This window comes from Sus scrofa, chromosome 9 (genome assembly GCF_054392235.1).
Source record: "Sus scrofa isolate SSC_HxYL_T2T_F1_AM1 chromosome 9, Sscrofa_HxYL_maternal_Yorkshire_Landrace_v2.0, whole genome shotgun sequence".
Taxonomy (NCBI): domain Eukaryota; kingdom Metazoa; phylum Chordata; class Mammalia; order Artiodactyla; family Suidae; genus Sus; species Sus scrofa.
The window spans coordinates 140,094,526-140,112,264 of NC_139391.1; the positions used below are offsets into that span (position 1 = coordinate 140,094,526).

At 49.4% G+C, this 17,739-nt stretch overlaps 1 protein-coding gene across 12 annotated transcripts in view; it reads left to right on the forward strand.

Annotated features, from left to right (window-relative positions):
* The window catches only part of ABCA13 (ATP binding cassette subfamily A member 13), a 349,393-nt gene that overhangs the window by 208,583 nt on the left and 123,071 nt on the right, over positions 1–17,739 (forward strand). For all 12 annotated transcript variants that reach the window (XR_014816633.1, XR_014816634.1, XR_014816631.1 and 9 more), the window contains 2 exons: positions 5,244–5,493; positions 17,421–17,504. Coding sequence is in view for 8 of the 12 variants with exons in the window: in XM_021063900.2 (XP_020919559.2) it covers positions 5,244–5,493; positions 17,421–17,504 (334 nt within the window). In the remaining 4 variants the exon portion in view is untranslated. The remainder of the gene's footprint in view (positions 1–5,243; positions 5,494–17,420; positions 17,505–17,739) is intronic.

Genomic DNA, 17,739 nt, shown 5'->3' on the forward strand with positions numbered 1-17,739 from the left:
AGTATAATTCTCTGTTACCTTGCGTGCATCTGCTAATCCCAAACTCCTCATTTATCCCTCCCCACCCCCACTCCTTTAGTAACCATAAGTTTGTTTTTTGTGAGTCTGTTTCTGTTTTGTACATAAGTTCATTTGTATCATTTTTTGAAAAGATTCCGCATATAAGCAATATATGATAGGAAGATATTAGACTTTGTTCATTTTCTTCTTTGAAACGTGTGAATAAGACAGTCCAGTCATCACTTGCATAAACGTCAGACAAGCACAGAATTGACTAGGACAGAGAGTGGGGACCACCCTGCCTAAGCGTTTTGTTTTGTGAATGGGGGTCACCGGGAGGAAGCTGCCCATCCGCAAGCTCACTGTGTCTGTGGTGCGTGACGCGAATCTCGGGGCAGGAGTGTCCTTTACACTGTGACACGTTTTCAGCATTAATGCCCATTGGAGCATCTCCAGCTGTTTAATTAAAAGCATATCCCCCAGGAGCCATAAGTCACTCTTAATTTTCCATACAGCTCCACGGGTTCTATTTTCTGGATCAATGAGAAGAGATGAAGTCATGTAAGCCCTTTCCTGTCTGCTGATGATGTTGAAATCCCAGATCCTGACTGGGTGCAGTAGAAAGTATAGCCACCCTCAGTCTCCGAGGGGAGAGGGGTGCCGGGACCCCTGAGGACACCAAAATCCCAGGATGCTCAAGTCCCTTATATAAAACGCTGTAGTGTTTGCATATAACTATGCCCATCCTCCTGTATCCTTTAAATCTGGATTACTTACAATACCCGATGCAATGTAAATGCTCTGTAAATAGGTGCCAGTTTGGGACAAATCCAAGTTTTGCTTTTTGGAAAATTCTGGAATACATACATATATATATGTTTTTTTCTTTTTTTTTTCTTTCTTGAATATTTCTGATCCAAGGGAAATACAGAAGGGCCGACCGTATCCCTAATATCCCACCTACCGTATTTGGGTCTCGATTCCCCCTGTTCCTGGCAGATCCGCCCCACCCTGGTCACCCCCTGCCCGTCAGAGGACGTCTTTTCCTTTTGAATTCCTGGCACTGGAGCCCCTTGGAGAAGTGTGTGCACTGTTAAATACAGGGTGTCGTGTCGATCAGGGTTAATCGTCATGTTTCGTTACGTTTAGACCCTATTTCAAGACGAACAGCGTTGAGGGCTGTATTCAAAGACACAACCTAAAGACCTAGCCTAGCACTTACTCATGGTAAACCCTATGCTCCGTTCTCCCCAGTTTAACGCACTTCACAACCTCAACTGACTGTATTCATAAATAAATGGTTTGGAGATACCCACTTTAACCCTAAAATTCTGTAACTCAGTGACCAAAAAAAGGTTAAGATACTCTTTCTGTTTCGTCAAATCATGCTCCATTTCCTGAATAAGGAGATAGTCTTTATAAAATGATTATTGATTACAAGATGCATAAACATTCCTTGTTAAAAAAAAACGGAAAATCGTGAAGGCAGTTATAGCAGCATGATCTCACCACACAAATAAATATAATTTTTAAGCAGGTTAAAAGTGCATATAGGAAGTTCCCGTTGTGGCACAGTGGAAGTGAATCTGACTAGGATCCATGAGGATGTAGGTTCAATTCCTGGCCTTGCTCAGTGGGTCAGGGATCCAGCATTGCCATGAGCTGTGGTGTAGGTTGCAGATGTGGCCCAGATCTGGCGCTGCTGTGGCTGTGGTGTAGGCCAGAGCTGCAGCTTGATTCCACCCCTAGCCTGGGAACCTCCACATGCCACAGGTATGGCCCTAAAAAAGCCAAAAAAAAAAAAAAAAAAAAAGTGCGTATAATACTTGAACTTCTTGCATCTCAAAAATTACTTTGTGTCAAATTCGAATAGTATATATAGAGTGTAGAAATTATTTCATAAAATTCAACCTTTCGTTAAAGTATACACACCAAAATAGTAATAATTTTTCTAGTTTAATATTAGTATATTTTTAGTAAATTATGTTCACTCTGTATGTATTATTGTGTCACACATTAACTTAATTTGGGGATACCATGATTATTTTCCTATGATCACGCATTTGATGTTTTACTCCTCCCTCGTTTTTTGAGTAACACAAGCTGTTAGTCTTTTGGGCCATATTCCCTCTCCCACTGATTTTATTGAGCCGTATTCCATCTATTCACTTACAAGATGTGATAAATACTCTCCGCATGGATGAGAGTTTGTCTACACCATAGCCTGAAGGGGATTAATACAGTGCACTGCGCGGTTGTATTATCAATTGTTCGGTTAGTCCCCACCTATCAGACATTTATTTCCAGCTTCTCGCTGCTAATTTCCTATAAAATGTAATGTACCACCTTGCTTGCTGTATTTGATCAATTTCTATTTCTTTTTGACTAATATTGCTCTTGGATTGGAAGTAAACTGATCAAAGGTGGTTCATATTTGCTTCCCCGAAAAAGATTGTACTGGTCGATTCTCCTGGCAGCACTGCTAAGAAGACCCATTCCCTAAAATATTCAGTAATAGTAGGTATAACATTATTTTTAATCCTTACCGTATCGATAATTTGAAGTTTTATTTTCCAGATCACTTTTCTTACGTGAAAATCTATGATTTTAAAAGTAACTAATCTATTTTCTAGGGTTGTTTGTCCTTTTTTTTTTTCCTCTTTTGGGCCACACCCATGGCATATGGAGGTTCCCAGACTAGGGGTCCAATCGGAGCTCCAGCTGCCAGCCGACACCACAGCCACAGCCACGCCAGATCTGAGCCGAGTCTGTATGACCTCCACTGCAGCTCACTGCAGCGATGGGCCCTTAACCACTGAGCGAGGCCAGGGATGGAACCTGCGTCCTCATGGGTACTGGTCAGATTTGTTCCCGCTGAACCACGATGGGAACTCCCGTAGGTTTGGTTTTTTTAATGAGCCGCATATTCAGGCATGCTCTTTTCTTTCTGGATTATTCATTTAAAATTGGCTTGAAGGCATAACTTTGTAATGCTTGGCTTTAACATCTTTGCGCACACGTGGAGGAACCTGGTAAAGACGTCCTGGTGCTCTCGGGGTCCTTGGCCCTTCAGGTTATCCTTGAGTGGCATTCATGTTGTAACTGCTGAAGCCACCTGACCAAAACAGAAAAAAAAAGCTAAGACTTTGGACGTTTTCCCTAAGCACTCTGAGGGTCCGTGTCAAGGGAGTGAGTAATTATGGATGTAACTAGAGTCCTTGGATATGATTGCACGCATATGTCAGATGAGACACTTCGTAACAATTCAGTTCCGATGAGACACTTCGTAACAATTCAGTTCCGTGTTTCAGTTTTGCCTGTTAAATTATTCACGCGAATACTCCTGTGAGCTTAGCCCTGAATATTTGATTGGCAGTTGATTCATGGCATCAACTCTCTTAGCCCTTTGTGTTTTGCATTTTGGCCATTTTCCCTTTTACGTTCATTGTGGGGAGGTGGAGACATTTTATTTTTCTTAACATGAGAAACACCTTTCCCCACAGACTTACTAGGTTGTCTGAGCAGCTTTTACTATGACTAGAGGTCAGCATTCTACCTGTTCTGGTAGATTAATAAGTGTGGTAAGGAGTTCCTGCTGTGGCATGGTGGGTTAAGGATTTGGCATTGTCTCTGCAGCAGGGTGGGTTCGAGCACAGTGGGTTCAAGGATCTGGCATTGCCACAGCTGTGGTGTAGGTGGCAGCTGCAGCTTGGATTTGATCCCTGGCCTGGGAACTTCCATATGCTGTGGGTGTGGCAAAAAGAAAATGAAAAAAGTGTGGTAATAAGAATCCTCCTTACCTCTAGGGAAGATATTTCAAGGCTCTATCTACAGCTGAGGGAAAAGGCAATCAGAGGGGTTAGGTGAGTTTCCAGGAGTCATACAGCACATTGGTGGCTGAGACTAGATTCAAATCCCGGTGTGTGTGGGTTCAAAGATTGAACTGTCCCCACCCCGCTCCGTGATGGTTCTCATGAGCGAGGCTCGGGGGGCAAGAAAGGCCTGTGGGACCGACTTCTGCACCGCCAGGCAAACTGACTGGGTAGCGTGACACCCAGGCACTATGTCCTTGTTCCATTTTGGAGCACCCACTGCACAGAAAAAAACCTCTGTGACACAAGCTGGTGTTTCACTGCCTGCTGGGCACACGCAGGAGAAGTCGCAGAGGTCGGCAGCAGCTGTGAGCAGCTAGATGTGCGAGGTGAAGGATGCTGCGCAGAGACTGACCCGGGGAGTGTGACTTCTGAGGACGATGAACAGAGGCACGGTGGGAACATGAGCCACTAGCGCCCCAGTCACCTGCCAGCGCCTCGTGAAACTAAACCCTGGGGAATTCTGTTCTGGTGGAGGAAGAGCCCCTCCGCCGAAGGCCGTGAAGACGTTAAGCAGTTAGCTCAGCAATCATTTTGGAAATCGAGGGGTTTGGCAGCCAACAGCATCTCAGTGATTCCGGCTTGACTTGTGTGATTCACAGTTGTATCCTATAGGCCTGTATCCATAACGCCATGAGTTAGTATTACCCCACATTGCAATGACCACAGTTTATATTTATATCTATATTTGTATGAGAAAGGGCCCAGGCTAGCCTACTAATATGCCTTTTCTGCACTAGACTCTTCTAAGAGCCAGGAGATGGGGGTCTCGGCGGAGGCATCCTTTTTGATGGCTGAGGAGGTCGGAGCATCTTTGCTTCTGTTCTTTTTGTGTTAGAATCCAAGCTCGTGTCATGGGCTTTACTTTAACCTGGAAGAATAAACACATGGCCCGTTCTCTCTGTTCTCTGCGGTCTGCCCGCCTCCCTTCAGAAGCAAAGCAGGAGTTCCCGTTGTGGCTCAGCGGGTTAAGAACCCAACTACTATCTATCCATGAGGATGCGGGTTCCATCCGTGGCCTCCATCAGTGGGTTAAGGATCTGGAGTTGCCATGACTGTGGCATCAGCTGGCAGCTGCAACTCTGATTCGAACCCTAGCCTGGGAATTTCCATATCATGCAGGTGCAGCCCTTAAAGAAAAAAAAAATCCGGAGCAGAGTGGGGTCCCCTGTGGATTCTGTCCTTTACCATTTACTATCCGGAGATGCCCTGTTGTACCTTTTCAGAGGGTTCTTACTTGGGGCAGAGTCGGCGCGTGGTGCTCCTGGGCTGGAATCTGTGTGAATGCAGGGACCTGCAGCACAGGGACCGGTCGGGGAGGCCACACGGGCGCTGGGAGCTCATGCCTGCTGCGTCTTTCTGTGCCCACAGATGGTGCGCGTGCCAGGACCCCCCTGGTGCAGGGTGGTCCCCTGCTCCTGGCACAGATGGCGGCTCTCCTGGTGAAGCGGCTTCGCCACGCGGGCCGGGCCTGGAAAGGCACTGTCGCCAACCTGCTGCTGCCGGTCCTCTTCGTGGCCTTGGCAATGGGCTTGTTCATGGTGAGGCCTTTGGCTGTGGACTACCCGCCCCTCAAACTGACACCTGGCCACTATGACGGGGCTGAAACTTACTTTTTCAGGTAAGAACCTTTTTGTTCTTCCAAAGTTCCGTTAAGACAGGTAATGAATAGCAGTAGCGATGACACTTGAAGCATTTCCAGTATCCGTGTGTTGTCATCACTTTGGAGCTAGGTGCACCCGAGGGTGAGCTCTGAGCAGCTCTTGCTTCTTTCGGGGCCTGTCTCTCGACAGATGCTGAGGGCAGGACAGATGTGGGTCCAACTTCCGGTGCCCCTGGGAGCCCTGCCTCCTCTCTAGGTGGCCTTGACCCCTCGGTGACGGGGGACATGGCCACTGACATGTGGAGGGCCAGGCCCACAGCCGCCCACGGGCCTTCAGCAGGAGCTGGGGACCGGTTGTGTTCCAGGATGCTTAGGATTTTAGAAAAGTATGTGAACTGTACCTTTCACAAAACCCTCCGAGGCTGCTTCTGGAACACCGGCCCTTAGCTGCAGGCCCTGCCGGAGCCCAGGCTCATCCCGGGCCCGATCAGGTCTTTACAGCAGTACATGCAGACCGGCCTGCGTGCTGCTGTCGGATGCACTTACCTCAGTCCTCAGAGCTTCCAGGGGAGTCGTCTCCCCGCCTCCTTGCCCTTGTCGGCTCCCTCCAGCCCGAGGTCCGTTTGTCCCTCTGAGCACCAGCGGCGTGGCTGGGCGTGTGGGAGTCTTTGCACTGAGCACTCAGCCCGCGCCTCCTTCTCACCCTGGGCCCAGCTTGGGGCCCAGACGCCTGGTTTATGCCGAGCAGGCCTGGGGCTGGTGTGGGCGGTCGGGAGGTCCGCGGTAGCTGTGCCTCTGCCGAGCGTGTGTCTCCCTGTAGAAGATGATGAGTTTCATTAGCTAAGCGCCCAGGGTTTGCGGACACTTACTGCGGTGCGTACTTTAGAATTAGACTGAAACCAGCACCGGCCCAGAAGGACGCGTGGAGAGAGGCCTCTTCTCTGGTGAGCACAGTCCCCCACCCCGGAGGCCGGGTCTGACGAGGAGGGCCCCCCACCCCAGCCCCGACCCCGACAGCCCCTCGCAGAGGCCGAAGCCTCTGTCTGAACTGAGCTCTTGCCCAGGCGGCTTCCTCCCCCTGGGCCGTGCGCTGTGTGTACCTCCGCTCAGGGCGAAAGAGCGAACATCACAGGCGAAGGCCCCTCAGTTTCACAACTTAGGTCACATTATGAGCAAGGAGAACAGCCACGTATTTTGGTTTTAAACGTATAAGAATGTCCACTAGTGCCTTCATTCTGGCCGAAGCTTCCGATTTCTGTCATATGTTCCGCAGGCATGTGAGAACTGTGACTGTTTTGAGCATCTTAATTACAACATCAGTTTCTCGAAGAAAGTCATAGAAAGTACAGCCAAAAAAAACCCCAAAACAACCAAACAAAACCCCACACACGTCTACCAGCCTGTCTGCTGGACACTCTTGGTGTGGAATCTGCCGTGTTACACACAGTGCTTTGAAACACAGGCGTTTTATTTTTACGACCATGCGATCACACCATGACACTCTCCAAGGTCTGCTTGTCCACTCCACGCTTTTGTGCCTGTCTTTTCGTAGCTGCCACCACATCACCCATGTTCTTGGACTTGCCTGGGGGGCCATAATCTAGGAACACAGTCTCTGCTTGGAGGCACACACACGTTCGCTTATTTATTTAGGTCATTTTCCCATCATAGGCAATTATGCTATAGGAATATCTTTGGATTCATGCAGCTGACTTTTTTTTTTTTTTTTTTTTTTTTTTTTACCCTGACAGATCTCTCTAGCAGGTTTCCCAGATTAGCTTCAGTATTTTCAGAGTAGATGTTACCCAGTCATCCTCGTAAATACACACCACTTTACCCTCCCAGAAAATCACTGATGTTTGTCAACAAGTATTTATTGTTCCCCTGCTGTGGGTCAGATGCTAGTTCAAAATCTTTGCATCCGTGGGAGCGAGAAAGCTTATCTCTCCGAGTTCTCACGGTTGCTCTTGATACCCAGACCTGCTTCTGCGCATGGACGACATGAGGCATCACATGCCTCCACCTGCAGGCTCCACCTGCTCCTCTGCCTCACCTGCAGCTCGTCCCCCTTTTCTTCTGAGGCGGGCGACCGTTTCTCTGCATAGTGTTTATGTCACCGAGACCATTTCAGTCGGTTGCAAACAGCCTCTCACTGTCTCCCCCGCGTTATTCATTCAGTAATTATGTTTTTAACCTGAGAGCCTCGGTGTCCTGCACTCAGAGTATTCAGCTTTCGTAGGAGTAGTGCATGTTACTTCAAGTCCGAAGTTATTTGGAGTCTGGGCGTTAGAGCTATTTTAATATTTTCTCCCAGGTTGAAGAGTAAGTCTTTCTGATGAGGACACTTGGTTGCTCCCCTTTCTCGTAATGTGACCTAAATTGTGAACGTGAGGTGCCTTCGCATTGGATGTTTATTTTTTCGCCCTGGGGACTCGCCGTTGACCTCACTGCTTCCTTCTGTGTCCTGGCTGCTCCCTTACGTGGACCACGTGTCCTGGTTTGCTCAGAGGTAGTGCCCGTGTCTTGGCGCAGGTCTTAATCACGCCTCTCTCAGAAGTTTCCTCGTGTGGGTAGTAAATTACGTGGCAGTCCCATCTGTACTGATTCTGAGCATCGAGGTCTGCATCTCAGCGAAAGAACGAGTCTCATCATGGCACCGCTCTGCACAGCCCCGGCATTTGCACACACATACACATACACAGACACGGCCCGTGGGTCACCCTGCTTCCACCAAATGTGGGCATACCCCTGTGTCATGACGCGTGTGAGAAGTCCCCACAGGGTGAGGGTGTTGTGCCGTTTTCCCATCACACGTCCCTACTCTCTCCTTAGATTCACTCTCTGTGAACAGGTGCATAATTCAGACCCACTTGTAGCTTTCAGAAAGAATCAGGCACCTTAGCTCTGTGTTGACCTGGACAGTACATGCAAACTTATCAGTGTGCTAGCAAATCCTCATGTCCCTAAAACCTTAAAGTTGAGAAAATGCACTTATATACCCATATTGAACTCGTTTACAATTTCTTGGAGAAGACACGTTTTCATGAAAACACAGAGAACATGCATTGGAAAGATTCTCTTCCAGTTGTATCTTTAATAAGTGATGTGAGCTGTTGGCAGCCATGTGGCACAGAGAATTTTGTGCTCTCTGGGCCCAGAAAACCTGGGCCTTTGGTGGTTCATGTGTAGCCCAGTGGCCTCTAGCTGAAATGCTTTGGGGGCCAGGCGTGCCACACCCAGGGCTGTTAGGCTGCAGGAATATCTCTGCTTATGACCAAACATACCTGCTATACAGCTGTGGGGGGATGTCAAATGGAGATGCCTGGGCCGGTTTTGGTTCTGGCCATCCAGTTGAGCCCATGCTTCTCACCCAGTTTTATTCTGAATCATCTTGCTGGCTGATTGCTATTTTCTAAGAGCTCCAGCAATTCTCCCCACTGAGAACTGTGCGACTAAGAGGCAGGGCCTCTGGGCTTCCTGGGGGCCAGAGCAGGCCAGCACAGGGCAAACCCAGGGGAGGCAGAAGATGGCAAGCCAGCCAGGAGCTCCCGGCCCCACACAGACGTGCCTTCTGTGTTGTCCAGGACGTCACAGGTGCCACCATCCAAAGGCCCTGCCTGAAGGCCTTCGAGCATCTCCCTGTCACCCATAGGATGATGTCTGCAGCCTGAGGCAGATGCCAGGTCTGCCCTCCTCCACGCACGCCCTCTGGCTCAGGAGGACATCGTCCCCTGTCGTGGAGCTGTGTCTCCACGTTTAAGGACATGCACAAACGGCACCCCCCTCACGCCCCCAGGTTCCCAGGGGAACAAGAGCACCTTCTCCCAGGGTCCTCAGCCCTGCCTTCTCCTCTGTGTCTGCCAGGCTGCGTGGCCCTCACTGTGGGGCAGCTTCTTGCCAGCGGTCCCTTTGCTTCTTTCTGTAGGTGGCTTCCTGGAGGGTAGAGCTCCGGTTTCATCATCCCTGACTTTTAGTTCTTGCCACAGTGTCTGTAAAGGGTTATTTTCATCAAATACTTGTTATGTTTAATTAAACAATTAGAATAAAAGCACGCAGGAAAAGTCTCCGGGAAATTAATCTGGGTGGGCCTCCACTTGAAGGCAACAAACAAAGCATGGATGGTGGGACGAGAGCTGTCTGCACGTTGTCAGAAACAGGGGTTGGGGGTCCTGTGGTCCCATCTGCAGGGTAAATCCCCTTGGTCCTCACGGGAGGGAGTGGTCCTGATAGGGTGGGTCCCCCTGAGCGTGGACCTCGCCCTGTGGCCCATTGTCTGCTGAGCGTTCTCGCGACACCAAAGTCTGCATTTCTCTATCTATCAGGAGGTTCTAAAACAGATGTCAGCAGGGTCCGCCTCCCTCCAAAGGATGCGGGGAAAGGTGCTTCCCCGCCTCCTCCGGCTTCTGCTTGTTACGGGCCATCTCGGCATCCTTGGCTGGGGCTGGCGTCATTCTGCCTCTGTCTTCACCTCGCCTTCTTTCTGTGAGTCTCTGCATCCAAGTTTCCCTCTCAAGTGCTGGGATAATTCAGCAGGAGGATGAACGGAAAGCAGCTGGCCCATTTCCCGGCAGAAGTTCAGTACTCCGTGAAAGCCAGCGTAACTGGAGTGGACTGCTCGGTTCACTGGGTACTGAAAGTAGTGTAACTGGAATGGACCTGCTGTGTCATCTGTGCTTCTGGATGGAGTGGGGAAGCACCTCGAAATCACCAGCAGGCGCTTGGAAGCGTTTCCCTGGCAGGGTCCCCCCCAGAGGGCTGCTGCCCCCCACACCCACTGTTCTCATCCGCTCTGTTCCTTACGCGGGACTTTCTCCGGGTCCTGCGCTGGCTTTGCAGATCCAGTCTACAGCCCCGAGAACCTTCTTCTCCCCTCTCACTGGGGGGCTCTTTCCTTCCCAGTTCAGATCACACAGGATCTCTGCAGGGGGGCACCTGGCTCACTCTTCCCACACAGCCCCCCTCCCTGTCCCTCACTGCGTCCGTGTCAGACTCAGGCCGGGGAGGAAATGGATGGTGAACAAGGCAGCTGAACCGTGTGACTGTACAAGCACCGTCCCTGGACCGCGTGCACCCCTGGGTGCCGTCCTGAGACGCTTGCTCATCAGTGAACTCAGCCTTCACTCTCTCCCGGACCCTGAACTGGACACACGTGTCACCTCCGCTTCCTCTGCCAACCCTGGGGCCGACGGCTCTTCCAGTCAGGTCCAGCCGAATCCGGCGCTCTGCGAGTCACTGACCCTTAGGGACACCTGTTCTGTCTCTTCGCGTGATGACATTAAATAAAAGGAGACTGTCGCTGAGGACGAGATCCTCCTTCTGAGACACGGGTGTTAGAGGTGAGCTGAGTTTCTCTGTCGACACAGTGGCGTGGGAACAGGACTGAAAATATGAGTCAGGGTGCTAGCGCCAATCCCCGTTCCACACACACACACACAAAGGCACGCGTCCTCCCCTCAGAGAGTTACAGTCCCGTGGAGAGGCTGGAGCTACAGACAGATGCGACCAGCATCTCTCGAACACCGTGATGGATGCAGATCCATGGACGTGGGGAAGCGTGGGGTGGTGCCAAGGAGGGTTATAAAGGCCTCGGCCCCCAGTTGGATCCTCGGTGATAATTGGGTGTTTCCCAGGCAAGTAGGAGAGAGTCTTTCTCCACTTGGAGAAACGAGCTGAGTCACTGTAAATCCAGCAAGTCTTTAAGTGCTATGAGCCACTCCAAGGAGGACAGGCCTTGTCCTGCACACAGAAGGAAGCGGGGCGTTAGGGGGTTTTAAATGTGGGGGTGATGTAATCGGGTTTAGTTTTATAATGGCATATTTTAGTGACTGTTTCATGGAACACGGACTGTTCCTTTGGAGACCAATTCCATGTGCCACCAAAAAAAAGAATCCTTGTTCCTCTTGGGATTAGTTGAGCTGCTAAACGAGGTTAAGTAGGTTACTTTCTGTAGACTGCTCCAGAGTACATTTCTAGGTGGTGTGTAGTATGTATAACACATTTTATAATTTACATGTACTGGTAAACATGGGAATATGTAGCTTTTTTTTTTTTTTTTTGTCTTTTTGCCTTTTTGTCTTTTTGTCTTTTTGCCTTTTCTAGAGCCACTTCCGCGGCATATGGAGGTTCCCAGGCTAGGGGTCTAATTGGAGCTGTAGCTGCCAGCCTACGCCAGAGCCACAGCAACATGGGATCCGAGCCGTGTCTGCAGCCTACACCACAGCTCATGGCAACACTAGATCCTTAACCCACTGAGCAAGGCCAGGGATTGAACCCGCAACCTCATGGTTCCTAGTTGGATTCGTTAACCACTGAGCCATGATAGGAACTCTGGGAATATGTAGCATCTTATATGATATGTGTAGCATTGGTGTTAAATAAGGATTCTCAGGCTGGAGGGGAATATTGCACGTGGATGGGAGCAGAATCTGCACCCCTAAAGAAGCCTGTTTGGCATGAGGATTATCTTGAGCTGGTTATTTTTAAGAAACAACAGAGGGAGCTCCGGCTGGGGCCCAGGGGATTAAGAATCCAACTGTGGTAGCTCAGGTGACTGAGGAGGTATAGGTTCGATCCCCAGCTGGGTCAGTGGATTAAAGGATCCAGCATTGCCACAGCTGTAGCTGCAGTGTAGGTTGCAGATGCAGCTCAGATTCAATCCCTGGTCTGGGAACTTCCACATGCCATGAGTGTAGACATTTAAAAAAAAAAAAAGTAAGAAAAGAAACAAGAGAAGTAGGAGAAGCTCTGAAAACAGAGGGAATTAAACTGATAAAGGCGACCTCTGTTTGTGAGGGGGTCTCCCTGTCTGTTCCAGGGGGAGAAGAATGAGGAAATCACCAGCCCTGCATGTGGCCATGATTGGCCACAGCAGCTAGTTAAGCTGGGCTCCGGGATACGCGCTTACACGTGGGGGTGGCAGCGCGTGGTGAGTTCTGCAGCCCAGGGCTCGTGTGCTCTCCCCTGACGCATTTCCAGCCTCTCATGATGTACCTTCGGCTTCATTCGGAAGTTGTCCATTCTCTGCTTAACTCTTATCCTAGCAGGTGTGGCGAGACACGCCCTGCACTCCAGGTACCCGCAAATGCAGACCTTCCGTCCCGCTCTGTGGAGAGGCCCTGTGGGCTGTTTGTCTCTCTGCTGCTGCCCTTTGCAGAGCTGTGGGTGGACGGCAGAGGCACCACCTCTCGGCGTCCAGGCGTGACTCTAACTCAGTTCAGTGCATCTGGTTCTCTTTGCTTCATAGGCGACTTCGCCGGTCTGAAATCGTGTAAGGTTTCCTCTTTGGACTTGGAGGGAAGGCTCTTTTTCTCATCACATCTTCAGATGTGGGTCTTTTACTCCGAGCCAGGATAGGTTTCTTCTACGACTGATCTAACAGCTTCCTCAGACCACGTCTCTGTGCCTCCTCCTGCTCCTCCTCTTATATCCCATGTGAGGCTTCACCGCGTCCATCTTTCCTTTTTTTTTTTTCCTTCTTACAGCCACACCTGCAGCATATGGAAGTTCCCAGACGAGGGGTCAAATGAAAGCTGCAACTGCCTGCAGAAACACTGTGCCACAGCCATGGCCACACTGGATCCTTAACCCACTGATCGAGGCCAGGGATCGAACCTGCATCCTCATGGATACTAGTCAGGCTCTTAACCCCCTGAGCTGCAGAAGGAACCCCCGTCTTTCCATTTTTCGTCTCCCCCTCATGATTTCCTTTCCTTTTGTTCTTTTCTGTGTGTAATAATTCTTCTGTGTCACCATCTCTATCCAAACATCGATTATTCCCTTAACTTCATAGCCTCAGTGTTACCAGCTGGAAACTTGGTTTCAGACAGAAAGCCCTGTGCAGACACATGGCTGTCAGCTACTCTGACCTCACTTTCTTTATTTAGTTTTGGTTCAAGATGTCTCTTCAGTGACTTTGTTTTTATTGGGGTAAAAAATATATAACACCAGTGTTCCCATGTTAGCTATTTCTAGTGTATCCACACTGTCCTCATGGAACACGGTTTGAGCTTCTCTGGCTGCTGTGACCCTTGGCTGTCAGTTCTGGACTTCCCAGGCAGCACTGAGGTGATGGAGCCATGGCCGGTCCAGCCTCTGAGGAGGGGCGGGGGGCAGCCAGTGCCTCCTCTGCTCCCTGGTTGGAGGATGCTTGCCTGCGGGCTCAGGAGGAGGAAGGCATCTGCCCCCAATTCAGTTTTTTCTCAACTCCTTGGGGCCCAGAGACCAGAGAGGCTGAGGTCGGCAGGTCTCTGAGGGCTGCCCCGTCTGGGATGGGCCCTTTCTGGTCCTCACCCCTGGGCGCCTTGCACCTGACCTTCGGCTGCCATCCCTGTGTGGTCTGGCCTGCGGGGAGAACAGCCCTGAGTCGTCCTGCAGAAACGCCCGTGGAGCCAGAGACCTGCGTGGAACCGGCTGCAGAGCAGCCCCAGAGGCTGCTGACTCAGGCGGGGCAGCTCAGACTTGGGAGCAGGGCGGGGAGGAGGGTGCTCGCAGGCTGCTGTCCTCCTGGAAGCCCGAGTTTCTCTGGGTCGGCTTGATCTCCAGCCGCATCAGAATCACCTGCGGGCCCCTGTGAACAACACGAAGTCCTTTGGGACTAGACGTTTGTTCAGACAAGCCCTCTGGGTCACGCTGCTGCACATAGGGCTTTGAGAAATGCAGACACGGGGAGAGAAGAGGTACCCTGGTTAGGAAAGGCCTCGGAATCACAGTTGGCAGTTTTCAATTCCTGGAGTCTTCACACGCTGCTAATAGCCCTTGGATATGCAGCCAAGAGTCTGAAGACAACCAAACAGCAATAGTTTAAGATCAAGCATTTGAATTTTATGGCAACAGGGATCATTTAAAGCTAGGAGTTTTTGTTTTGTTTTGGTTTGGTTTGGTTTTTAACAGTGACCTCTAGACCTAAGCCAAACAGTGAGCCATCACTTTGAAACTTGCTCTTAGTAATTATTCCGAGTAGACTACTTTATGGATCAGTATTTTTCAGAAAAAGTATTTTGGGCTTTCATATTTGTTCTTGGATTAATGGGTCAAAAGAGAGCAGTTTAGAATATTTCCACAGATGCCACAAATAAAGTGTTCTTTTTACAGGCAGCATTTCCTTGGACAATATATCCTTTCCCTTCTGAAAGTGTTTTCTCATTTGTCAGAAACTCGAAGACTATTTATTCAGAGGTCACACTGCCTACTTGTGAGACATCCCTTTGTTGTAAATTTCAGTGTGTCTCATCACCTGTATTTGTGGCCATAGCTGTAAGGAATCACATCAGGGCAGTTGGAAACCTCCTGGAGATTTTAAAACCTTGGTTGTGATTCATGCAGTAGGGAAGGTGGTGTTTTCCTGTAAAGAATTGTTCTTTTTGGTTTCGGATGCGGCACCAGTGTTTGCGTTCCAACTTAGGCACAGTTACTGCTCTGAAAGTCAAGTTGTCCCCAGCTGAAATATAAGCTTACGTGGTGTAATGGGCTGGTCTTTCTTTTCCATTAAAATTGGTCCACTCTGAAAGGTAAGAGTTCTGGGAAGATCAAATTGACAGAAGTCAAATAACTGGATAGAGATGAAGGCTTAGGTCTATGATTTCAGTACCTTAGCAAGATCACAGTTTGTGCCACAGAGTATTTTTTAGAATCAGCTGTGTTCTGACCACTGTCCTAAATAAATAAATAAGCCTCGTCTTTTTTTCTCATGGATTGTTTTGCTCCATGATAAGAAGCCTGCGTTAAATCAGTGGAGCTGTTACGGCCACTGGGAAGAAATAGGAGAGAAGAGGAGGCAGAGGAGGGCTCACAGGGGAAGGAACTGGAAGCCCCATGGCTGGGGACGGTTTCCAGCCAAGTAGCAATAAAACGGGATGCAGGTGCGAGGGAGCCGCCCATCAGATGGCAGGTGCCCAGGGCTGGGCTGGGCTGGGCTGGGGGAACCTCAGGGGAGAGGATGTCGGGCGTTTGTCCAAGATGTGAAGCCTCAAGAGTGTGGGGGACTCAGGTTCTGTCTCCGGGCCATTGGGTAATGAGGAGTCGCCGATAAATTTTGAGCAGAGAACACACCAGGTCGGTCCGTGGGACGCCCCTGGTGGGATTATGGCAGTTAGGAATCTGTGCAGTGCCCGTCTACACAGAGGGCAGCCCTGCACAGAGATGGAAGCGGCCCCTTCTCCTGGGCTTTTCCTTGTACTTCCAGCATGTGGGGTACACAAGCCTCATGGACCGAGACCTCCCTGTGTTTGATTGCTGGTGGCGAACCGGAAGGTGTTTGGGAATCGCCTTGTCTTGTTCGCAAACAAAGAAAGAGATGGGAAGAATTGGTGGTTGGAGGTTCCACTGAGGGAGTTCTCACCGTGGCTCCGCAGGTGAGAAACAGGACATTGCGTCTGTGAGGACGTGGGTTCGATCCCTGGCCTCGCTCAGCGGGTTAAGGATTCCGTGTTACCACGAGCTGTGGGTAGGTCGTAGATGTGGCTCCAGTCCAGCGGGGCTGTGGTTGTGGTGTGGGCCTCAGCTGCCGCTTGATTCAGCTCCTAACCCGGCAACTTCCATAGGCCTCGGGGAGGCCGTAAAAAGAAAAGAAAATTACATGGCGGTTTCTTACATTTCTTTTTACTGCTTTTTATTTTTCGTCTTTTTTTCTTTTTCCGGGCTGCTCTCACGACATATGGAGGTTCCCAGGCTAGGGGTCCAATAGGAACTGTGGCCACCGGACTACACCAGAGCCACAGCAACACTGGATTCAAGCGGCAACTGGGACCTACCCCACAGCTCACAGCAATGCTGGATCCTCAACCCACTGAGCAAGGCCAGGGATTGAACCTGCATCCCCGTGGATGCTAGTCAGGTTCATTAACTGCGGAGCAGCGATGGGAACTCCAGAGGTTTCTTCCATTTCTTAAGGGAAGCTAATGTTGAACTTTTATAGAAAAAAATCATTTATGTTCAACTGCTTCTTCCCCAAAAGATTTGTGGTCATCATTCTCTTGTAAGTGCTTCTTAATGCTAATTACACATTTTGCCCTTTGCTCTGGGGGGATAAATATTCTTGGCAATATCTATTCAAAAGCATTTTGTAAATTGCATGATGTAAGTTCTAGAAAGTAAGAAATCTATATTTTTTCATAAATACTATAATCCAGAACTTTAATTACTTGAAATAAGCGCCTTTACCAATCAGCCCAATTTAGACAGGTTTAAAATATCATTTCCTCTACATTTTCTCAAGTTGTTTCTTACAATTTACGTATAAAATTTAATGTAGAGCTTGTTTCCACCCCCGCCTCAGGCTGGAAGACTAGTGTCTCATCTTTGATAGTTTCTTTAATAAGGAAATTTCATATTGGTGGCCTTCATTCTCATGGCTACTGCTTGAACTATGCGTTAACTTGTGAGACTTGTGCCAGCAAAATGAATACTACATTTCACTGTGTACTAAAGCGTACGCAGGACTTCTTACCAAAAAAAAAAAATGTTCAATATAATTCACAAATAGCAAATAAAAATAAATGTAAGAAGTCACTTTACTGCAGGGCTGTGCAGTAGAACAAATATTCCCAGCAAGCCAGGGCTCCAACATTAAGAGAATAGCGTCATGGATTTTAATATGTTAACATGATGTGATACCCTGCAGCCTTTAAGATGAATTTTTAAACCTCGGAAAAATGCCAGAGTTGGCAATATTATAATATTCAGTGAAAAGATGAGAAAAATAATACACTGTGAATGCAAGTCAATCAAAACGTGTTCCTGGGGTGGCAGAACTGTGCTCTCGGGACCGTGCCTCATCTTATTGCTGGCTTGACATCACCCCAAAACATGTGATCAGTCAGGTTTACCTGTGCCTCTAGGATCCCTGGCCTGGCCCAGCCTGCCTGGGGCCGCCTGTGAGGGCAGGTGCTGTCCGGTATTGGCCATCTCGGGACTGACCTCGACCCTCTCTTTCCTCTTACACTGAGCAGCAGCGAGTATGATGACCTGGGACTCGCCCGCGTGCTTTTGCGCAAGTTTGGGGATGCGTCCTGTGCTGATGGAAACCCAGACCTGTAAGTATCGGATGCCCTTTGCAGAAGCATAGACACCAGCCGGGAAGCTGCAGGTGGGGAAGGCCACCTCCTGCATCAGGACAGGAGGGAACAGAAGCCAGATGACCAGGTCCTAAGCAGGCCTGCTGGGTGTTGCCATCCAGAATGACCTGAAAGAAGCTGTGTAATTGCCCCTTTCCGTCCTTGATAAATACGTGCTTTATATCATCATAAAAAATTTATGAATGAATAACAT